Raw genomic sequence first — 25,457 nt, forward strand, 5'->3', positions numbered from 1 at the left:
CGCACCGCAAACAACCGCAAAGAGTTGTCGTCAATAGTTGACACACTCATGACATAAATTTTATTCCTCTATGCGTCAATCTTGGTGTAGTGATGACTGTGCTCGTGCGCACGTTCGGGAGATTGCAGGCGATGGCGGTTTTTCAAAGCCTATGGTCGTGCTGAGGTAGTTCAGTGACAGTTAAGTGACCCAGAAAAAAAATTATTCTGCAGTGTGGGCCCATTGTTGGCCTAGTAGGCTTTAATGATCACCTTAGATGATCACAAAGAAAATGAATGTTTTTTCTATGAAAAATTATCCAGCCGATCGCTTTTGGTCTGTTCACAATGAAGCAACGACCTTATCATCTGGGGTGTGCCAACATTGCCAACACACTCATAGAGGTGATCGCTTCATTGTGATACGCAAGCCCCTTCACCACAACAAGGTAACGATCACGAAGGGGAATTGACACATGTATGTGCCTTTTTTTTTGTTTTGTTTTTGCAGCCACAGTGCAGCACCAGAGGCCAGAAAAATTAGGCATGTACACATGCCTGAAAAATTTGGTATTGTTGCAGCCAAGACGGCGTGACACTGTCGTATCCGGGATGTGGAATAGCCCCTGGGGAGCTGGGGGGGTGCAGTTGATGTGGAGCAAGACGCAGCAGAAGAGGACTCAGCCGAGGAGGTTAGCGAAGAGGATGGAGTAGGAGGAGTAGAGGAGGTGGCAGCAGGCCTGCCTGCAAGTCGTGGCAGTGTCACCAACTCCGCTGCAGAGTCACACATTCCATGTTTGGCAGCCGTCAGCAGGTTTACCCAATGCGCAGTGTACGTGATATACCTGCCCTGACCGTGAATTGCAGACCAGGTATCAGTGGTCAGATGCATCCTTGCCCCAACACTGTGTGCCAGACATGCCATGACTTCCTTTTCCACAATAGAGTACAGGTTGGGGATTGCCTTTTGAGAAAAAAAAATTCAGCCGGGTACCTTCCACTGCGGTGTCCCAATAGCTACAAATTTTTTGAATGCCTCAGCCTCCACCAGCTTGTATGGTAAAAGCTGGCGGGCTAAGAGTTCCGACAAGCCAGCTGTCAGACGCCGGGCAAGGGGGTGACTCTGTGACATTAGCTTCTTACACTCAAACATTTCCTTGACAGACACCTGACTGTGCGCAGATGAGCAGGAACTGCTGAAGGTGAGAGGCGGAGTGGCGGGTGGTTGAGAAGGGGCAAGGAGGACAGCAGTGGTTGACGTGGCTGAAGATGCTGGACCAGGAGGAGGATGGTGGCTTTGAGTTTGTGTGCTGCTTGTACTCATGTGTTGATCCTATAGGCATTTGTGATGTGAGATCATCTGCCTTCGCAAAGCAGTTGTACCTAGTTGGGTGTTGGACTTCCCACGACTCCGTTTATTTTGGCACAGGCTGCAAATGGCATCGCTGTTATCAGAGGCAGACACACAAAAAAAATGCCACACTGCTGGGCTTTGCAATGACGGCATTCTGGTGGTGGCAACAGCATGCATTGATTGGCGTGCTGTCTGTCTGACCCCGGGTGTCGATACATGCTGTCTGACTGTGCCACTAGCTCCTTGCGACGACCTCCCCCTGCTTCCAACTCGTCTACTCCTCCTCACTTGTATCTGACAACTCAGCAAAGGAAGCAGCAGCGGGTACAACATCATCATCATCACACTGTACGTCCATGTGTGTAATGCTGCCTGACTGAGACATATCCCTGTTATCTACATCCTCTGGCAATAATGGTTGAGCATCATTCATTTCTTCCAACTGATGTGTAAATAATAGTAACGCTAAAGTGGATAGCTCACCATCTTTTCAGACTGGAACTGATGCTCTAGTCTAAACTGATCACCCAATCAGTAAGTAGAAAATTAGAAGCAAATGGTATAAGACTGGCACTCAAGTATGTGGGTCATATGAAAAGTGGCAATTTATTGTAACAGTTATAGTAAAATCAGCACATAATCACAAATAAAAAATATACAATGTAATACAATCTCACACAATAAATGTAACAATTAAAAATAGTAAAAAGTCAAAGCCGCAGGGTAAACGCACACTGGTGGTGCCGTTTCAAATGATCGAAAGTGCACTGGTAGTATCCCTCGATCATACAGGGATATGACCCACATACTTGAGTGCCAGTCTTATACCATTTGCTTCTGATGTGTAAAAAACTCCTCTGACAGATCATGTGAAGCAGCTGTGGTTCTAGTGTTGGTGGTGGCGGCGGGCGGGCGAGTGGTAACTTGAGAGGTGCCCGAAACTGAGCTGGAGGAGGATGGTGCGTCAAGGTTCCGAGCGGAAGCTGTAGAAGATTGGGTGTCCTGTGTAAGCCAGTCAACTATGTCCTCAGAATTTTTTGAGTTCAGGGTACATGGCCTCTGAACACTGGGTATTATTCTAGGGCCAAAGGAAATCACAGCAGCACGACCACGACGGGCCCTGTGGGGTGGCCTGCCTCTGCCTGTCATTTATTTTTAGATAAGTGGTACTATGCGTGCAAGGTACTGTGCCACCCTATATGAGTGGTGGGCAATGGGCACAGTACAGTCAGTGGGCGTGACACTCACTGGCAGGCAACTGCAATTATATTACAGAGGGGAAATTAAATGAGTTTTTTATCTGCAAGGTACTGTGCCAGCCTATATGAGTGGTGGGCAGAGGGCACAGTACAGTCAGTGGGCCTGACACTCACTGGTAGGCAACTGCAATTATATTACAGAGGAAAAATATAATGACTTTTTTTATCTGCAAGGTACTGTGTCACCCTATATGAGTGGTGGGCAGTGGGCCAGACACTCACTGGCAGGCAACTGCAATTATATTACAGAGAAAAAATTTAATGACTTTTTTATCTGTAAGGTACTGTGCCACCCTATATGAGTGGTGGGCAGTGGGCACAGTACAGTCTGTGGGCCTGTCACTCACTGGCAGGCAACTGAAATTATATTACAGAGAAAAAAATTAATGACTTTTTTATCTGCAAGGTACTGTGCCACCCTATATGAGTGGTGGGCAGTGGGCACAGTACAGTCAGTGGGCCTGACACTCACTGGCAGGCAACTGCAATTATATTACAGAGAAAAAATGAAATGACTTTTTTATCTACAAGGTACTGTGAAACCCTATATGAGTGGTGGGAAGTGGGCACAGTACAGTCAGTGGGCCTGACACTCACTGGCAGGCAACTGCAATTATATTACAGAGAAAAAAATAAATTACTTTTTTTATCTGAAAGGTACTGTGCTACCCTATATGAGTGGTGGGCAGTGGGCACAGTACAGTCAGTGGGACTGACACTCACTGGCAGGCAACTGCAATTTTATTACAGAGAAAAAAAATTATGACTTTTTTATCTGCAAGGTACTGTGCCACCCTATATGAGTGGTAGGCAGTGGGCACAGTGCAGTCTGTGGGCCTGACACACAATGGCAGGCAACTGCAATTATATTACAGAGAAAAAAATGTATGACTTTTTTATCTGCAAGGTACTGTGCCACCCTATATGAGTGGTGGGCAGTGGGCACAGTACAGTCTGTGGGCCTGTCACTCACTGGCAGGCAACAGCAATTATATTACAGAGAAAAAATTTAATGACTTTTTTATCTGCAAGGTACTGTGCCACCCTATATGAGTGGTGGGCAGTGGGCACAGTACAGTCAGTGGGCCTGACATTAACTGGCAGGCAACTGCAATTTTATTACAGAAGGAAAATTTAATAACTTTTTTATCTGCAAGGTGCTGTGCCACCCTATATGAGTGGTGGGCAGTGGGCACAGTACAGTCTGTGGGCCTGTCACTCACTGGCAGGCAACTGCAATTATATTACAGAGAAAAAATGTAATGACTTTTTTATCTGCAAGGTACTGTGCCACCCTATATGAGTGGTGGGCAGTGGGCACAGTGCAGTCTGTGGGCCTGACACACAATGGCAGGCAACTGCAATTATATTACAGAGAAAAAAATGTATGACTTTTTTATCTGCAAGGTACTGTGCCACCCTATATGAGTGGTGGGCAGTGGGCACAGTACAGTCTGTGGGCCTGACACTCACTGGCAGGCAACTGCAATTATATTACAGAGAAAAAAAATTATGACTTTTTTATCTGCAAGGTACTGTGCCACCCTATATGAGTGGTAGGCAGTGGGCACAGTGCAGTCTGTGGGCCTGACACACAATGGCAGGCAACTGCAATTATATTACAGAGAAAAAAATGAAATGACTTTTTTATCTGCAAGGTACTGTGCCACCCTATATGAGTGGTGGGCAGTGGGCACAGTACAGTCAGTGGGCCTGACACTCACTGGCAGGCAACTGCAATTATATTACAGAGAAAAAATGAAATGACTTTTTTATCTGCAAGGTACTGTGCCACCCTATATGAGTGGTGGGCAGTGGGCACAGTACAGTCAGTGGGCCTGACACTCACTGGCAGGCAACTGCAATTTTATTACAGAAGGAAAATTGAATAACTTTTTTATCTGCAAGGTACTGTGCTACCCTATATGAGTGGTGGGCAGTTGGCACAGTACAGTCTGTGGGACTGACACACACTGGCAGGCAACTGGATTATATTACAGAGAAAAAATGTAATGACTTTTTTTATCTGCAAGGTACTGTGCCACCCTATATGAGTGGTGGGCAGTGGGCACAGTACAGTCTGTGGGCCTTTCACTCACTGGCAGGCAACTGCAATTATATTACAGAGAAAAATTTTAATAACTTTTTTATCTGCAAGGTATTCTAAATAACAAATATATTCGCTATATTGCTATAACTTCGTTTTTTAGAATATCCGTCATATTCTAAAACAAGAATATATAGCAATATAGCGTATATTCGTAAAATACACATATAGACTGCAATTTAGCTAATATAGTGCTATAGTATTTTTTTAATAGTGTAATTTTTTTCCAAATCTGAAGTCCAGAAGAGACAAAAAAAATTGACTATAAAAAAAAAGATTATAGCACTATATTAGCTAAATGACAGTCTATATGTGTATTTTACGAATATTCGCTATATTGCTATAACTTCGCTTTTTAGAATATTCGTAATATTCTAAAAATCTAAGTTATAGCAATATAGCGAATATTCGTAAAATACACATGTAGACTGTAATTTAGCTAATAAAGTGCTATAAATTTTTTCCAAATCTGAAGTTCAGAAGAGACCAAAAAAATTAGACTATAAAAAAATATTATAGGACTATATTAGCTAAATTGCAGTCTATGTGTATTTTACGAATATTTGCTATACTGCTATAACTTCGTTTTTTAGAATATTCGTCTAAAACAAGAGTATATACTGTAGCAATATAGCGAATATTCGTAAAATACACATATTAGCCATAGCCAACCAATAGTAAAGTTACCTTATACAGTTAAAAGAAAATCTCAATACGTGAATAATTAAATCGCATATTATTCGCGATAAATAGAATAATGACGAATATTCGATTTTGACGAATATAAGACAAATTTTCAATCTAATATTTGCGAAATATCGCGAAATCGAATATGGCACCTCCCGCTCATCATTATTCCTTAGCACGCAGCACCTGGAACACAAGTCTGACAAACCCCCACCACCTTTAGTTACAATTTTACTAACTTACCTGGGTGCCTAGGATGTAATTTACTATGCCTTGCACATAAGGGCTGCTAAGAAAAATATACAGATAATCCTGTGTAATGGTTCTATTAGATGGACATATATTTTTCATTTATGAGCAACAAATGATAATTTAGTCAGTTGTTTGCATTTAAAAGACACGCAAAAGAGAATTTACACTGCTAACAACTGGCAGATTTCTGATTAAATGAGGAGATTTTGTGGCTACCAACGATAATCTTTCATTGAGGCAGATTTGTCCACTTAACGATAAAAGAATTCTGTATTGTTGGCTTTTCGATTGCTGCAAACTATTACACATGATGATAATGTCTCAAATTTTGACAATTATATGAAGATTGAAACGTTAATGGCTTTGCCTAATATACTCTTAAGAGTACTGTAGATGAATGTTTTACACTGTTTTACATAGAATATGGCTAATGTTAATTTAGAAAGGTAGACAGATTAAATTAAGGAAAAGTGATTAATAGACACCTAGTTGATAAGGACAGTAAATGCTGTGCAATGACAATCCTATTAAAGAATGATTGATGATGGTGTAGAAAACAAGTATTGATACGGAATACAAGTACTGAAGAGATGCACTTTACCTATTTCTATTCAATGCCAAGGATATCATGACCTTGTCTATATTCTGACAGACAACACAGAAAGAGATGGAAAAGCGACAGCAACAACTAAAGATTATCCGAGATTTAGGAGATTCCCTCAAAGCTGTACTTGGAGACAAAGGCAATCTTGTGGATGATAAACTTAGTCTACTAAATAGCAACTGGCTAGCAGTAACATCAAGAGCTGAAGAATGGTTCCGCCTTCTGATGGTAAGGACAAACTGGTAGAATAACATATTTTAGCATTGTAATAAAAGTGAGTAACCATATACATGCATATTAGTGTTAAGCAAATGGAAATTACATGAATTGACTTTGATCCAAATTTCAGGAAAAATTGGACTAGTCAGGAAACCGAATTTTCTGGCGCTTCGTGGTTAGGAATCCATTTTTCCTGAAAAAAAAAAAGCATACTCACCATACTTTAACCTTTGGCGTAAGTGCACCAAATCTCACGCCTGCTGACATGTGACGTCTCCACATCATCACGCTGGCCAGGGGTGGTGACGTCTTCATGATGTCACCAAGCCCGGCCAATGTGATAACGTGGTGACCATCACCATTTGGAGCGTTTCTTCGATCAAGGTGGCTTCGACGGCCACTTTAAGCGCAAATGGATTTATTTTTGTTTTTAACCCCTGATTAACCTCTGAAAGGCCTCAATATTACTACTGTTATCATTGTTTCCCATCATTGCATCCGCTACATACAATAGAATGTGATTTGTGACGAAGTAATTTGTGATGAATAAAATTTCTTTGTCAACTTCTGCGAAGTAGCAAAATTTAAATTTTGATAACTTTGCTCATCTCTAATGCAGATAGTCAACCAAACATTAGGAAGTTGCTTTTTCTTTCTCATATATTAATAATTAATATTTAACTAGTATATTTTTTATTATTTTACTTTTATTTTGATCACTAAAAGAAGTCTGTAATGTTGGCTAGTATTATCATTTACAGAACAGTGTATATAATACAGTCCTGATCAAAAGTTTAAGAACACTTGAAAAATGGCAAAAAATCATATTTAGCATGGCTGGATCTTAACAAGGTTCCAAGTAGAGCTTCAATCTGCAACAAGAAGAGATGAGAGTGAGACAAAACATTTTTTGAGCATTCAATTTAATGAAAACAACAAATAAACTGAAACAGGCTGTTTTTCAGCTGATCAAAGTTTAGGACCACATGCCTTTAAAAGGCCAAATCTGTGCAAAGATGTGGATTCATTGTCATTTTCTGTCAGGTAATCACACGTTGTGATGGCAAAGGCAAAAAAACTCTCCCTTTTTGAACATGGTCGGGTTGTTGAATTGCATAAGCAGGGTCTCTCACAGCGCACCATCGCTGCTGAGGTGGGACGCAGTAAGACAGTCATTTGGAATTTCTTAAATTCTTAAATGATCCTGAGAGTTATGGAACAAAAAAGTGAAGTGGAAGACCCAAAAAAATTTCATCAGCACTGAGCCGGAGGATCCAATTGGCTGTCCGTCAAGACACTGGACAATCCTCGACCCAAATTAGGGCCCTTACTGGTGCTGACTGCAGCCCCATAACCATCAGATGGCATCTGAGACTGAAGGGCTTCAAAAACAAAAAACGACTTCAAAGACCTCGTCTCCTTGAACGCCACAGAACTGCTCGTTCCTTCTGGTTGAAGGTATTTTTGACCATTCCTCTTTACAAAACATCTTTAGTTCATTCAGGTTTGATGGCTTCTGAGCATGGACAGCTCTCTTTAAGTCACACCACAGATTTTCAATTATATTCAGGTCTGGGGACTGAGATGACCATTCCAGAACGTTGTACTTGTTCCTCTGCATAAATGCCTTAGTGGATTTTGAGCAGTGTTTAGGGTCGTTGTCTTGTTGAAAGATCCAGCCACGGCACAGCTTCAGCTTTGTCACTGATTCCTGGACATTGGTCTCCAGAATCTCCTGATACTGAGTGGAATCCATGCGTCCCTCAACTTTGACAAGATTCCCAGTCCCTGCACTGGCCACACAGCCCCACAGCATGATGGAACCACCACCATATTTTACTGTAGGTAGCAGGTGTTTTTCTTGGAATGCTGTGTTCTTTTTCCTCCATGCATAATTCCCCTTGTTATGGCCAAATAACTCAATTTTAGTTTCATCAGTCCACAGCACCTTATTCCAAAATGAAGCTGGCTTGTCCAAATGTGCTTTAGCCCACCTCAAGCGGCACTTTTTGTGCTGTGGGCGGAGAAAAGGCTTCCTCTGCATCACTCTCGCATACAGCATCTCCTTGTGTAAATTGCGCCGAATGGTTGAACGATGCACAGTGACTCCATCTGCAGCAAGATGATGTTGTAGGTCTTTGGTGCTGGTCTGTGGGTTGACTCTGACTGTTCTCACCATTCGTCGATTTTTCTTGGTCTGCCACTTCGAGCCTTAACTTGAACTGAGCCTGTGGTCTTCCATTTCCTCAATATGTTCCTAACTGTGGAAACAGACAGCTTAAATCTCATAGACAGCTTTCTGTATCCTTCCCCTAAACCATGATGGTGAACAATCTTTGTCTTCAGGTCATTTGAGAGTTGTTTTGAGACCCCCATGTTGCTACTCTTCAGAGAAAATTAAAAGAGGAGGGAAACTTACAATTGACCCCCTTAAATACTATTTCTCCTAATTGGATTCACCTGTGTATGTAGGTCAGGGGTCACTGAGCTTACCAAGCCAAATTTGAGTTCCAATAATTAGTTCTAAAGGTTTTGGAATCAATAAAATGACAACAGTGCCCAAATTTATGCACCTGCCTAATTTTGTTTAAACAATTATAGCACACTTTCTGTAAATCCAATAAACTTCATTTCACTTCTCAAATATCACTGTGTGTGTCTCCTATATGATATATTTAACTGACATTTTTTATCATAACAACCAATGATTTATACAGGAAAATCATGACGATTAACAAGGTTGCCCAAACTTTCGCATCCCACTGTATATCTAAAACAAAATGTAAACACAACTTTACCCAACTTATACAAGAACATTCAATTAGTAATTTAAAAAAGAGATTGTAAAATAGTACCTCTTAGGCCTCATGCACACGTTGTTTTTCTCGGCCTTCGTTACGTTTTTTTTTGCGGATAGGATGGGGACCCATTCATTTTAATGGGTCAGCAAAAAAATGCTTATAGTTCATTCGTTTGTGTTACATGTCCGTTGTCCGTGTTTTCTACTTTTTTTACATTTGTGGACAAGGATAGGCATTTATTACAAGGGATCTGTGGGAAAAAACGGATCCTCAGTTTTTTTTTGCGGACGCACAATTGCGGACGCAAAAAACAACTGTCGTGTGCATGAGGCCTTAGTGAGGAGCTTTACATGGTTTGAATACCTTCTTATAAATAGAGGCTATTCATTTGTATTAATTATGTGTCATCAGAAAATGACTTACTGACTACTGATTAAGTTTTTACATTAAAAACATTTTAAAATATTTTAGGTGATTTTATTTTTCATACCACTATCTACAGGTATATTTACAAATTCTTAAAATCCTGCAGTTTTCACTCTGGCAACTGAACCTAATATTAGACTGACACTTTGTGTTATGATCACTTTTCAGCAGTCATTTCATTATCATCACAGACAGAATTACAATTCACCTCTGTATAAATAACTTAGGATCCACTATCTGCAATAAATGATAGTCAGAGCCCAACTCTTTCCCTTCCCTGCACATTTTACTCTGCACAGTTCACAAAGTATGCCTAGAAGATTATTGCATAGAACTGAATAATTCATCTCTAGAATTAAGGATCCTGTTGTCCAGGTGGCTGATATAATGCCTAACTGTGTTGTTAAAAACAGATCAAGCAAGATTAATTACCCCCTAATAATGTACATAAAGTAGCATAAAATATCAGAAAATTGATTATAAAAAAGATCAATATGTGATTCTAATTAATAAATAAATATAAGTGATGTGCTACCTTAAAGACTAGTTAAAATCAAATGGAATGTTTTCTAGGCATGCTCTGTGACCTGTGCAGAGGTCATTGCAAGAAGAAAGACTAGATAAACTATGACAATCAGCTATTGTGAAAATCAGCTATTGTGAATGGTGGATCCTGTCTTATCTGTCATTCTAATCCTGCCTATAATGATATGACCTCTGTGTATAGATAAGCAGTAACTGCACTAAAGTGATCTATACAGACCAAGAAGAGACACCTAGTATTAGGCTTAGTAGCTAGTGGGAAAACTGCAGGATTTTATGGTTTTTAGTCTTTTCTACCAAAGGTTCAGCAGAAAATTCTCGACAAAAATGTCTGTATTTTTTTTCAGGAATACCAAAAGCAAATGGAATCTTTTAACCAAGGATTTGCTAACACAACTACTTGGATGAATCATGCAGAGCTATTACTTGATGAGATGGAGAAACAAAAGCTACAACAAAGAGAAGAAACACTGAAGGTATTTCTGAACTATTTGCATTGATTAAAATTAACTTAAACTAAACTAGCAGAAAATGTGAATACAGAATATTTCTTTAATGTGCATTGACTTTCGGTGGTATTGCTGCTCAATCCAATTCGAATTCATGAGGTCGAGCTATAGTAACTGACATAGCCCACTGTCAAATATGGAGCTGTTTCTGGTGGAAAAAAGCCACCTTTTTGTTCCAATCATGGACATACAATATCTTCTGTCTAGCCACATTTTGCTTTTGTGATGCCCAAAGTAAAACTAACTAAAGATAATTTGATTAAAGTGCTATGATTTTCCAAAGCTCTCAAAGCTGGAGATACAGTGCATGATATATAGTTACATAGTACGGTTAAAAAAAGACATAAGTCCATCAAGTTCAACCAAGGAATAGGTAGTGATGTAAATTTTGGGAAAGGGGAGTGAGAAAAGAAATTCTGCACATTTATATAAACATAAATCTTACTTAGTTCTAACAATTTATCAAAGCCTATTTTAAAACCGTCAACTGTTTCTGCTGTTACCATGTCCAGAGGTAGACTATTCCACAGATTTACTGTTCTTATGGTAAAGAAGCCTTGTTGCCTCTGAAGACTAAACTTTTTGTTCTCCAGATGGAGGCAGTGCCCCCTTGTCTTTTGAAGCGATTTCAGATGGAACAAGTTTTTCCCAATGTTTTATTTTTTTGTGTGTAGGCCATTTATATATTTGTATAATTTAATTATTTCCCCCTTAAACACCTCTTCTCAAGACTAAATAAGCTTAATTATTTTAATCTTTCATCATATCAGTTTAGTTACTCTCCTTTCTACTTTTTCCAACTTCAGGGCATTCTTTCTATGAAATGGTGCCCAGAACTAAACTGCATATTTTAGATTAGTGTTGAGCGCGAATATTCGAATAGCGAATTTTAATCTCGAATATCGGCACTTTGAGAATTTGCGAATATTTAGAATATAGTGCTATATATTCGTAATGACGAATATTCTTCATTTTTTTCCATCTGAACACATGATTTTTCCCTGCTTCTTGCTTGTGGGCCAATGACTTATTGGCCCACAAGCAACTTAAGCAGGGAGGAATCATGACTTCAGATGGAAAAAAATGACGAATATTCTTGTGCTTTAATAACTTGACCCACCCTCTCTGGGTGATTCACAATTAGGATAAAAAGGGGCAAGGCAACAATAGCCAATCTGATTTTAGCCATTGACCTCCCTTGGATATGATAGCCATTTCTCAGGCTCCCTCTCTAGCAGGCTCCCTCTCATTACCTTGCCGATTTGAATGTAGAATATAACGAATATACGAATTTGCAAATATATGCCGAATATTCTACAAAATATTTGCAAAATATCGCAAATTTGATTGACCCCTGCCGCTCATCACCATTTCAGATAAGACCTCACCAAACCTTTGTAAAGTGGTAATATTATATCCCTGTCCAACGAGTCCATGCTTTGTTTCATACATGACAATACCCTGCTTGCCTAATCTATTATTTTCAAATACACCCATATCCTTCTCTATAAGTGACTCTCCCAACTTGCTCCCCCTAGGACATATGATATATGTGAATTATTTTGTACTCAAATCCATAACTTTCAATGCATCCACATTGAACCTCATTTGGCAAGTGAATGTTCAAACACTCAGAGTTTCCATGTCAGCTTGTATTTTATAGACATCTTCCATAGACTGCACAATACTACATAGCTTGTAGTGTTGATCGAGCACCAAAGTGCTTGGGTGCTCGGCTGCTCTGGCCGAACACATCGAGATGCCCGATGAAAGTCAGTGGGAGAACCAAAGCATTAAACCAGGCACCCCCGGCTCTGAAGAGGGGAGGGTGCCTGGTTCATAGGAAAAGGTCAGAAATTGATGGAAACACCACCAAAATGGTTTGGGAACAGCATGGGGAGGATGTCTGGATGCATCTTGGACTCCCAGGTTGCTGCTGGGAACCATGTTGTCTGAGTAGTATGCCACTTTTACAGACTGATAATAATACGCACAAAACCGAAAAAGAAAATTTACAAGAAAACGGCACTCTAAAACACTCTTTGTTACACATAAAGGAGGGCATCATACACAGCCTTGAAAAATTATGATTGATGGCCTGCTGGTGACCCTCAAAAACATTTGGAGAAAGGAACTGCTGATCTGACCCTCTAAAACTTTAGGGGCGAGGGCCTGCTGCCGCATTGGTGACTCTAGAAAACCTCTGGGCGATTGCACGTCCCTGTGACGGCGACGATCCATTCGGATGTCTGCCCTATAAACTTTTAATGTTCCTTTCTGCGCCTACCATGATGATCACGGGTAACGGGGAATCAGGGTTCGATGCCAGAGAGGGAGCCTGAGAAACGGCTACTATATCCAAGGGAGGTCAATGGCTAAAATCAGATTGGCTATTGTTGCCTTGACTTGCCCCCCAGAGAGGGTGGGTAAAGTTATTAAAGCACAAGCGTCCAAGGAAGGCAGCAGGCGCGCAGCAATTACCCACTCCCGACTCGGGGAGGTAGTTCCGATAAATAACAAGAGGCCCTGTTATTGGAATAAGTACACTTTCCGTTAACAAGGATCTATTGGAGGGCAAGTCTGGTGACAGCAGCCGACTTGCTCCCGGCCTCCACAACGTTCACCCAGTGTGCCGTCATGGTGATGATTGTGTTGACCAGACTCTTGGCTACTGAGACTAAACTTGTAGGTGAGGGCCTGCTGCCGCTTTGTTGACTCTAGATAACTTCTAGGCAATTGCACGTCCTTGTGACGGCGATGATCCATTTGTATGTCTGCCCTATCAACTTTCGAGCAAGTTTTTAACAAGGACCTTCTGGTATAGCATTTTCCGTTGACAGGCGGATACGCTTATCTGTTACAATGCAACCAGCAGCACTAAATACCCGCTCAGACAAAACACTGGCGGCAGGGCAGGCCAGCACTTCCGATGTGTAGAGTGCCAGTTCGTGCCACGTGTCCAGCTTGGACATCCATTAGTTGTAAGGTACTGAGGGATCATTGAAGACACTGACACAGTCTGCTAAGTACTAGTGTTGAGCAAGCATGCTCGGCCGAATACCTGTTCGGCTCATCGCTATGCTCGCCATGCTTGAGTATCCTCCCCGTACTTTTCTCGGCTGCTAAGCAGCCAATAAACGTGCAGGTACAGTAAGTACTGCCATCACTGTAATGCCAGGAGCCATGTTGGCTACTGGCATTACAGTGATTGGCTGGCCGGAACGCGTCATCGGGTGCTATATAGGGAGTTTGTGATCGCAATTTATTCAATTTTAAAACGTTTCAAAGACCCAAAAGTCCTTTTAAGGACTTTTGTGTGTGGTGGCAGCAATTTAATCTTGCAAAGTAGTCTTTGATTTTTTTCCCCATACGTTGCAATTCTTTTTCTATAGAGGGTGTCTGCAGTGACTTGTGACATCTGTTCAGCAATACTTTCTGTGTGTCACGAGCAGAGATAGGAAGAATATTATTGAAACAATTCTATTTTTTCCATAATTTATCCACATTTTTCCTATAAACGGTCCCTGCAGTGAATTGTCTCATCTGTGCTGCAATAGCGTGTACGTTTCAGGCCCAGATATTGGGAAAAATATTAGCGAAAACAATTATATTTTTTCTATACACATTTTTCCTATAAAAGGTCCCTGCAGTGAATTGTCACATCTGTGCTGCAATAGCATGTGTGTCAGGCCCAAATATTGGGAAAAATATTAGTGACAACAAATATATTTTTTCCATAATTTATCCACACTTTGCCTATAAACTGTGTCTGCAGTGAATTGTCACATCTGCACTGCAATAGCGTGTGTGTGTCAGGACAAGAGATAGTATAAATATAAGTGAAATCTATTTTCCTTTTTTCATACTTTTACGTACTTTTTCCATATACTGTGCTTGCTGTGAACTGTGACATCCGTGCCACATCTTTTGTGTCAAGCGTGCATATAACATTTAATATGAAGAAGGCGGGCGCGTTGAAACTGTGCCTGCTGCCAGAGCACAAGAAAAACAATCATCCAAGATACCTAGCTTCATGTCCTAGTTTGCAGAGCGGCGCAGGACAAAACTCTTGAAGTCAGCTTAGTGGGGGCAGGTGGTCGGTTGGATTGCAGCAGATAGTGCTTCAAGTCGGTCAAGCACCACCCTGTCCTTCACCAAGTCCAGTCTCAGTAGCCAGGAGTCTGGTCCACACAATCCTTACCCTGATCCTCCTTCCTCCCACGATTTACAGTTTGGCCAAACAAGTGATACCACACTCCGATATTCCGAGGATCTCTTTTCATCGCCAGTAATTGATTTGGCCCTCTCGCCAAGCATGCTTGAAGAGGGACCTGAGATCTTGTGCCCCGATTCCCAACCTCTTAAGAATCCAGAGTCTCAAGAACATGACGCTGGGGAACTGCAATTAGTGTTTAATGAGGTGGATGATGATGAGACACAGTTGCCAATGACTCAACTGCAATTACTGTCTCAAGAGGTTGAGGAAGAGGATGACACACAGGTGTCAATCACAGAGGTTGTGGCTAGGTCAACAAATAAGGAGGATGATCAGAGTGAGGAAGTGGAGGAGGAGGTGCTGGATGATGAGGTCACTGACCAAACCTGGGAAGGTGGCAAGAAGCCAAGCGAGGAGAGCAGTACAGAGGGGCAGGGATCTGCAGCACTGCAACAGGCTGGAAGAGGCAGTGGGGTGGCAAAAGGGAGAAGGCGGGCCACACCACACAGGCCCACAACTTTTCCACGGAGCACCCCCTTGCGTAAATCTCCCTTGCGAAGGGGTAGGTGTCCCGCAGTATGGCGCTTTTTTGAGGAAAGTGCAGACAACAAAAGAATTGTAGTTTTCAACCTGTGCCACACCAAAATAAGCTGGGGTGTGAACACTAGCAACCTCACCACCACCAGCATGATCCGCCACATGGCATCAAAGCACCCTAATAGGTGGGCTGAACTCCTGGGTTCACAATCTGTGTCTGCGGGTCACACCACTGCCTCCTCTTCCCCTGTGTTACGTGGTGGTCAATCCCCTGTCCAAGATGCAGGCTAGGATGCCTCCAGCCCTGCACCTGGACCTTCGCAAGCACCATCAGCGACCACTTCCCTGTCCCAGCGCAGCGTCCAAATGTCATTACCCCAGGCATTTGAACGCAAGCGCAAATACCTAGCCATCCACCCACAGGCCATAGCACTAAATGCGCACCTTTCAAAATTACTGGCTGTGGAAATGTTGCCATTTAGGCTTGTGTACACTGAGGCCTTCCGCAGCCTGATGTCGGCGGCCATCCCGCGGTACTCTGTCCCCAGCCGCCACTATTTTTCAAGGTGTGCCATGCACGCCTTACACCAACATGTGTCCCGAAACGTCACATGCGCCCTGACCAACGCAGTTACTGGGAAGGTCCACTTAACCACGGACACATGGACACGTGCTTTCAACCAGGGACGCTACATTTCCCTGACGGCATGCTGGGTGAACATTGTGGATGCCGGGAGCGAGTCGTACCCTGGAATGGCACAGAAGCTACCGACGCCGAGGATTGCGGTCCCTAATTCCATCAGGGCTACCGCCAGCATCTACAGTAGTGGCTCCAACCTCCACTTCTCCTCCTCTGCCTCCTCCTCCACTTCCACCTCCGAATTTTCCGTGTGCGGCACCAGTCAGCCATTAGCCGGTAGCTGGAAGCAGTGTAGCACTGCAGTGGGGACAGGCCGTTCTGAAGCTGATATGCTTAGGGGACAAAGAGCACACCGCCGCAGAGCTGTTGCAGCAGAGATGAGACCAGACAGAGCTGTGGCTCTCGCCACTCAACCTGCAACCAGGCATGGTTGTGTGTGATAATGGCCGTAACTTGGTGGCGGCTTTGGAGCTTGGCAAGCTAACACAAATCCCATGCATAGTTCACCTCTTAAATTTAGTGGTTCAGTAGTTTCTCAGAACCTACCCCAATTTGCCTGAGCTACTGTGAAGGTGCGCTGTGTGTGTGCACATTTCCACAAGTCACCGACAGCTTCAGCCGGTCTGTCAACGCTGCAGCAGTGCTTGAAATTGCCAGCTTACCAGCTGTTGTGCGACGTGAGCACGCCCTGGAACTCCACTTTCCACATGTTGGCCAGGCTTTGTGAGCAGCAGAGGGCAGTTGTGGAATACCAGCTGCAACATGGTCTTCACATTTCCAGTCAGCTTCCGCTATTCACAAGTGAGGAGTGGGCATGGATATCTGACCTCTGTGAGGTTTTACACAACTTTGAGTAATCAACACAGATAGTGAGTGGCGATAACGCTATCATCAGCGTCACCATCCCACTTCTGTGTCTTCTCAAACGCTCGCTGCTCTCAATTAAGGAAGACGCTTTGCATGTGGAAGAGATGGAAATGGGGGAAGACATTACACAGATTGATGATAGCCAGTCCACCCTCAGTTCGTCTTCTCAGCGTGAATTGGAGGCTGAAGAGGAGGAGAAGCAGGAGACGGTTGCCTCAGCTACACAGGGTAGTACCCATGGAAGTTTAATTCCATCTGTTCTGCGTGGGTGGGCAGAAGAGAAGGAAGAGGATGAGGAGATTGGGAGTGATCCTCCTGATGATGATAGCGAAGTCTCGCCTGTTGGTACTCTGACACACATGGCTGACTTCATGTTAGGCTGCCTTTCCCGCGACCCGCGCCTTATACGCATTTTAAACAACACTGATTACTGGGTGTTCACCCTTCTCGACCCCTGTTACAAAGAGAACTTCTCATCTTTCATTCCTCTGGTGGAGATGACGAGTAAATTGGTGCAATACCAGAAGATCCTTGTTGAAAAATTGCTCCAAATTTTTCCATCTGACAACGCTGGTGGCAGAGTCCATACCTCCTTGACCAACCGAGAAGGGGAGACAAGAGGAACACACAGCAGTTCCAACAGAGGCAGGGCAACACTCTCCAAACCCTGGGACAATTTCTTGACACCCCGCCAGCACCCTCACCCTGATGTGCGGCCTACTGCCACAAGGAGAGGAAAATTTTGGAAGATGGTGAAGGAGTACATAGCAGACCGTGTCAGCGTACTCAATGATCTCTCAGTGCCTTACAACTACTGAGTGTCCAAGCTGGACTCGTGGCATGAACTGGCGCTCTATGCTTTGGAGGTGCTGGCCTCCCCTGCCACCATTGTTTTGTCTGAAAATGCTGACAGGTTGACTCATGTAAAAATGAACAAGGCCTGGATTGACCCTGACTTCTCGACTCCACCAGAGGAATGCTGATGAACATAAAGGCACTTTACATGTGTTGTTTTTAATGTAGTTAATAGACTGTATTCCCATGCACACTTTCCACCACAAAACAGGGTATATGGTTGAATCTTCCTTTTCTCGTCCTACTCTTCCGTCATATCAACATGCATTGCTTATACGTCACATATAATGCCCTCGCATATATTGGTTTGGAATAAAAAAATTTAGAGGGTCCTCTCACCAGCAGACCCTCACATATAATTTTTTAGAGGGTCCGCTTGCCTGCAGGCCCTCACATATAATTTTTTAGAGGGTCCGCTCACCAGCAGGCCCTCACATATAATTTTTTACAGGGTCGGCTCACCAGCAGGCCCTCACATATCATTTTTTAGAGGGTCCGATCACCAGCAGGCCCTCACATATCATTTTTTAGAGGGTCAGCTCACCTGCAGACCCAAACCTAAAATATTTTACAGTGTCAGCTCACCTGCAGGCCCGCAACTCAAATCTTTTACAGGGTCAGCTCACCTGCAGGCCTGCAATTCAAATCTTTTACAGGGTCAGCTCACCTGCAGGCCCGCAACTCAATGTGAATGAGGAGCTCATTTATGTGATATACAGGTTGTATCGGAGTGCTTCTTCCTTGTAATTTTTGGCAGAACTTGCACTTTATATACAAGTAAATATACAGGAAAAAATGTTCACAATCAATTTTTCCTATAAAATCAATTTTTTACTTTTGTTTTGTGCTTAAAATCTTAATTAGATTGTGGGCCTGGTGATCAGTTTAAGGCCTTTTAAGCAGCATCAGCAGCAGCGTGGTGATAAAAAATAAGTGCTAAGGTGACATACTGTGGAGATGGCAGCATGAGGCCACATAGTGGCACAATTATTGAGTCTGGAGAAAAGACTAAGGCCGCAGATTGTTTAGAAAGATGCAGATAGAAGCAAATCTGTGGAGCTGTATGACAGTCACCTGCAGATTAATGCAGACCAGGGGCGTAGCTATAGGGGAAGCAGGGGAAGCTGCAGCTTTGGGGCCCTGACCCAGAAGGGGCCCATCCAGGAGGAGGAGGACTAAAGGATTTGGTCAGGGCCCCCTCAACAGTAATAAACAATCAAATTATATACAGTGACAGTAAAGACAGTGTATAAAACAGCTGCCGGCCTTGGTCTGAGAGAGCGATCTTTACTAGCCTCAGGAATGGGGGTGGCATGAAAGGAAGGGGTCGCTAAAAAATTACTATGGGATGGAGCCCCATTCAAAAATTTTCTGTGGCGCCCAGTCATTTCTAGCTACGCCACTGATGCAGTCCACAAAATCAATTTATTGATTCCAAAACCTTAATTTAATTGTGGGCCTGATGATCAGTTTAAGGCCTTTTAAGCAGCTTTCGCAGCAGCATGGTGATAAAAATGAGTGGCAAGGTGACATGGTGTGGAGATGGCAGCATGAGGAGTCCAAATAGTGGCACAATCACTGAGTCTGGATAAAAGCCTAAGGCCACAGATTGTTGAGAAAGATGCAGATGGAAACAAATCTGTAGAGCTGTATGACAGTCACCTGCAGATTAATGCAGCCATCAAAATCAAGTTGGGTTTGTCGGTTCCAGCTCAGATCACCTGCAGGCGCGCAAACCGCAAGTTTGCGGCGGGTCCCTTTCATTTTAATGGCAGGCGAACCTGAAAAACCTTCAGCTCATATTTGCAGCCAAGAAATAATTATTAGAAGTGCACAAATAGTCCCATGGACAGTGACATACCAGATGTATTATTTAAATTTGCGATCTCCATTCATTATTTTTTTCAATGCAAAATATCGGCAATATAATTTTTGCGTACACGCATGCGCAAATGCACTATACAGTACCCAAATGCATTATAAAGAAAGTATATTGGTATATAACACCCCGCTTCAATCAGTTTTTTGGGGGGATATCACACCAGTAGAAATTATTTGTTCCAATAACGCTTGTCCCTCTATATACCTGCAGTATCGCAGCAGAACCGCACACAACTGCCGCACAATACAAATGCACTATAATATACTTTCTAACATAGAAAGTATATTATAACATTGTACAAGGAAGGCAATCCTTTAGAATATGCATAAAGATAAAACGTAACCTTTAATAATGTTACTATAAGGGTCCATTCACACGTCCGTAAGTGTTTTGTGGATCCGCAAAACACGGACACCGGCAATGTGCATTCCACAATTTGCGGACCACACATCGCCAGCACTATAATAGAAAATGCCTAATCTTGTCTGCAATTGCGGACAAGATTAGGACATGTTCTATTTTGGAAGCACGGATCCGCAAATGTGGATGCAGACAGCACATTACTTCTCCATTGAAAATGAAAATGAATGGGTCTGCACCCGTTCCGCAAAATTGCGGAACGGATGCGGACCCATTTTGCGGACATGTGAATGGAAAAGATATCCCTCAAAATGAAAATAAATAAAGTTATTAAAGTTAAGCAAAAAGCATAGATGTGGTAGGCAATAACAAGGGCTCGGGGGCAGTAAATCAGGTGCTCGGCGGCACCAAATGAGAAACCATATGTCCTACCACAATCCGGGGGGTTCCAGTGCACATCCATGAATCCCGGAGGGAAAGCAAAAGACATCTATCCCTGGGCTAGATGATGATGTGGTATTGAAGGTCAGGGTGAGCAAAGAACTTTCCCTGATATTGCCCTATTGGTGCTATTCTGGCCCTGATAGCCTAACCACAGACCACCCGCCCTGATAAGAGCGATGCCGTCCGGAACCTTACCCTATATAAAAATGACCCTAGTAAGCCCCTAGGCCCCTGAATTTTAGGTGATCACTATATAGATTTATGTGTTTTTGACTCATTATAAAGATATATTATAAGTATATCGCACCCCTCTGTGTATCACACCTATTGATAGCACACCTATACTAGTCCTTAAAAAGACTTTTGTGGCCCTATTAGCTAGCGTTTGGTGTCCCTAACAGGGGGGTGCTATTCTGGCCCTGATAGCCTAACCACAGACCACCCGCCCTGATAAGAGCGACCCCGTCCGGAAACTTACCCTATATAAAAATGGCCCTAGTAAGCCCCTAGCCCCCCAAGTCCCTGAATTTTAGGTGACCACTATATAGATTTATGTGTTTTTGACTCATTATAAATATATATTATAAGTATATTGCACCCCTCTGTGTATCACACCTATCGATAGCACACCTATACTAGTCCTTAAAAAGACTTTTGTGGCCCTATTAGCTAGCGTTTGGTGTCCCTAACAGCCTGTCCCTGCTCCACACAGAAACCTCTCCCTACATTGGCAAAACACTGAATGTTAAATGGTGTCCAGATCAGGTTAATTTCTAAGGTAGGGGGTATGTCCATGTGCTGAAACGTCTCAATTGGCTGTCCTGTACCACCTGATGGATGTGTCATGGGTCAAAGTTCTTCACAATGTAAAAGAATATAGTGGGCGCAAATATCTCCATATGTTCGCATGTTCGGTGAATCGTGAACACTTAAAGTTCGCCCCGGAACGACCGCCGGGCGAACAGCAAGGCCATCTCTATCCCCATTGCCCATAGTTACAATGGTTTTGACTGTTACATCGAAAGTTAATAGGGAAGATATCCAAATGGATCGTGGATGTCACGGGGAAGTGCGACCAGGCAAAAGTCATCTAGAGTCAACAAAGGCAGCAGGGCCTCTCCTTTATAACGTTTCCTCATCCAAAATACCGCAGTAACATTGCCTGAAATTTTTTATTATTCATTCCAATTACAGGGCATCTTAATAGTCCTGTATTGTTATCTATCGTCACTACCTACACAAGTCGGGAGTGTGTGATTTGCGCGCCACCCGCTTGCCTTCCTTGGATGTGGTAGCAGTTTCTGAGGATCCCTCTCCAGAATCAAACACTGATTCCCCATTACCCGTAGTTTACAATGGTTTTGAGGTGACAATTACATCGAAAGTTGATAGGCCAGACATCCGAATGGATCGTCGCTGTCACGGGGATGTGCCATCAGCCCCAGGTTAACTAGAGTTACCAAAGCGGCAGCAGGCCGCCGCCCATAATGTTTTAGATGGTCAGATTAGCAGGCCCTTGCTCCTGTTTTTGAGGGTCACCAGCAGGCCATCAATCATAATTTTTAAAGGATGTGTATGATGCCCTCCTTTATGTGTAACTAAGGGTGTATCGGAGTGCATTTTCCTTGTAGTTTTTGGCAGCACTTGCACTTTATATACAAGTAAAAATTCAGGAAAGAATATTTTCTATAAATTTTTCCTCTAAAATCAATATTTTTTCCTTTTGTTTTGTTTGTATTATTGTCATTATGTAAAAGTGGCGTACTATTAGGAGAACATAGTTCCCAGCAGCGACCAGCAAGTCCAATATGCAACCATACATCCTCCCCATGCTGTTACAGAACCATTTTGGTAGTGTTAGCAACAATTTCTGACATTTTCTTATGAACCAGGCACCCTCCCCTCTTCAAAGCCAAGGTACCGGGTTTAATGCTCGGGTTCTCCCATTGACTTCCATTATACTCAGGTGCTCGGTTGAGCACCCGAATATCACGATGTGTTCGTCCTCTCCACCTGAGGAATACGAAATGAGAAGTTCTCTTTGTAGCGGGGGTCGAGAAAGGGGAACACCCAGTAATCCGTGTTGTTTAAAATGCGTATAACATGCGAATTGCGGGAAAGGCAGCCTAACATGAAGTCAGCCATGTGCGCCAGAGTAACAACAGGCAAGACTTTGCTGTCATCATCAGGAGGATGACTGTCCATCTCCTCATCCTCTTCCTTCTCTTCTGCCCACCCACGCAGAACAGATGGAATTAAACTTCCATGGGTACTACCCTGTGTAGCTGAGGCAACCGTCTCCTGCTCCTCCTCCTCCTCCTCTTCATCTTCCATTTCACGGAGGGTGGTCTGGCTATTACCCTGTGTAATGTCTTCTTCCCCCATTTCCACCTCTTCCACATGCAAAGCATTGTCCTTAATTGTGAGCAGAGAGCGTTTGAGTAGACACAGAAGTGGGATGGTTACGCAGATAATAGCATCATCGCCGCTTACCATCTGTGTTGATTCTTCAAAGTTTCTTAAAACCTCACAGAGGTCAGACATTCATGCCCACTCTTCGTTTCTGATTAACGGATGCTGACTGGAAAGGTGACGACCATGTTGAAGCTGGTATTCCACTACTGCCCTCTCCTGCTCACAAAGCCTGGCCAACATGTGAAACGCTGAGTTCCAGTGCGTGCTCAAGACGCACAACAGCCGGTGAGCTTGCAATTTCAAGTGCTGATGCAGCATTGACAGACCAGCTGAAGCTGTCGATGACTTGCGGAAATGTGCACACACATGGCGCACCTTCACCAGTAGCTCAGTCAAATTGGGGTAGGTTTTGAGAAATACTGCTGTTACATTGTTGGTTGAAGAAAATCACACTTTTTGTGCTAGGTAGTACATTTGCGGCCTGCGCTGCATTTCTTACAGTCCACTAAAACCGTTAAATACTGCTGTTACATTGTCGGTTAAAAAAAAATCACTTTTTGTGCTAGATAGTACATTTGCGGCCAGCGCTGCATTTTTGACAGTCCAATAAAACCGTTAAATACTGCTGTTGCATTGTCAGTTGAAAAAAGCACACTTTTTGTGCTAGATAGTATATGTATTAGAAGAAAAGACCGGGACTCACTAAGTTTTCAAAGGAACTCAAGCTTTAATCGTCACATATAAGATTTCTGTGACGCGTGTTTCGGCTCACAATCCGAGCCTTTCTCAAACAGATCAGATATGACATACAGACAGTATAACACACACGATTCAAATAGACCGCCAAGGCGGAAGTGACATCAGGTAACCATAGTGATACACTATACAAAGGAAACAGAAACACGTGAAAGAACAGCCCAACTGCAGCAGCATCAATCAAAACAATATTACTATGTCATCTATGGAATTCTCCAACAATCGGAATAATTTCAAGATCAAATGATGCGGTTGGGGGTTCATCACGTTTTCTGCAATAATAAAGAAAAAACAGGTAATTACAAAAGAATACATAGACGGAGCTTGGAGATTACAGGAAGCTATTGAGATCATACTCCCGGTTCAAACCCATGGGTCCAAGTGTCTGCAGTACGTGAATCCAATGTATAGGAGTCCACACGGACATTTCAATAGATAGACTATATAGTTGCTATTACATGTGAAAAACCCCTTAACAGGAAATTGCTTACCCGTATGGGGATGTGAGAAATATTCCCCTCTAATCACACTCGAGCAATGTATGCATCCCAAGCAGGGAAATGTCCCCTTTCTTGGAGTAGATAAGGTATGTTGTCGCTTCTCAATTAAACCGCTACCCACGTCTGCCCTTACCACCATGTCGCAAATGTTTTTATTGTGCTTATAACAGATTAAGGGAGGACTCTTAAACTCCTCCACAGAGGGGTATGCCCTGGACAAAATATTCCAGTGTCGATTAAAAATGAGCCTACATTTATTAACCCATGGGTGGTATTTAGCAACAAATGGTATGCGTGACTTTTTTTTGTGTTGTAGAAATCAAAGAAGTGACCTTGTTCCTCTCACTATTCAGCAGTGAAGTGGGATACCCTCGATTCGCAAATCTAGCAAACATTTCATTCAAACGGTTTTCCTTAACCCCTGCACCAGAAACAATCCTACGAACCCTCTGAAATTGAGAATGAGGCAGTGCTTTTTTGACTGTAGGCGGATGATTACTAGAATAATGGAGGAGAGAATTCCTATCAGTACTCTTAATGTATAGATCAGTCTCCACTGCTCCATTCTCACCTTTAATCACAAGGGTATCCAAAAAATGTATCTCATGGATATCAAAGTGCAGCGTAAATTGGAGTTCAGGCCATACAGAGTTTAAATAATCTGAAAAATTGTGAAGGGATCGAATGCCGCCCCGCCACACGCAAAACACGTCATCAACGAATCTTCAGATCATTATTGTAAATATACTTATCTTCAAACCATGACATATAAGCATTTGCGTATGGCTGTGCGGCATTTGAGCCCATCGAAGTCCCACAGCACTGTTTGAATGAAATGTTTGCTAGATTTGCAAATCGAGGGTATCCCACTTCACTGCTGAATAGTGAGAGGAACAAGGTCACTTCTTTGATTTCTACAACACAAAAAAAAGTCACGCATACCATTTGTTGCTAAATACCACCCATGGGTTAATAAATGTAGTCTCATTTTTAATCAACACTGGAATATTTTGTCCAGGGCATACCCCTCTGTGGAGGAGTTTAAGAGTCCTCCATTAATCTGTTATAAGCGCAATAAAAGCATTTGTGACATGGTGGTAAGGGCAGACGTGGGTAGCGGTTTAATTGAGAAGCGACAACATACCTTATCCACTCCAAAAGAGGGGACATTTCCCTGCTTGGGATGCATACATTGCTCGAGTGTGATTAGAGGGGAATATTTCTCACATCCCCATACGGGTAAGCA

General features: G+C 42.8%; 1 protein-coding gene across 1 annotated transcript in view; it reads left to right on the plus strand.

Moving 5' to 3' along the window:
- Nucleotides 1-25,457, plus strand: part of DMD (dystrophin) — a 3,443,536-nt gene that overhangs the window by 1,563,719 nt on the left and 1,854,360 nt on the right. The window contains 2 exon segments of the mRNA XM_040424996.1: nucleotides 6,290-6,469; nucleotides 10,578-10,706. Coding sequence (XP_040280930.1) covers nucleotides 6,290-6,469; nucleotides 10,578-10,706 — 309 coding nt within the window.

Source organism: Bufo bufo, chromosome 3, assembly GCF_905171765.1.
Source record: "Bufo bufo chromosome 3, aBufBuf1.1, whole genome shotgun sequence".
In the NCBI taxonomy this organism is placed as follows: domain Eukaryota; kingdom Metazoa; phylum Chordata; class Amphibia; order Anura; family Bufonidae; genus Bufo; species Bufo bufo.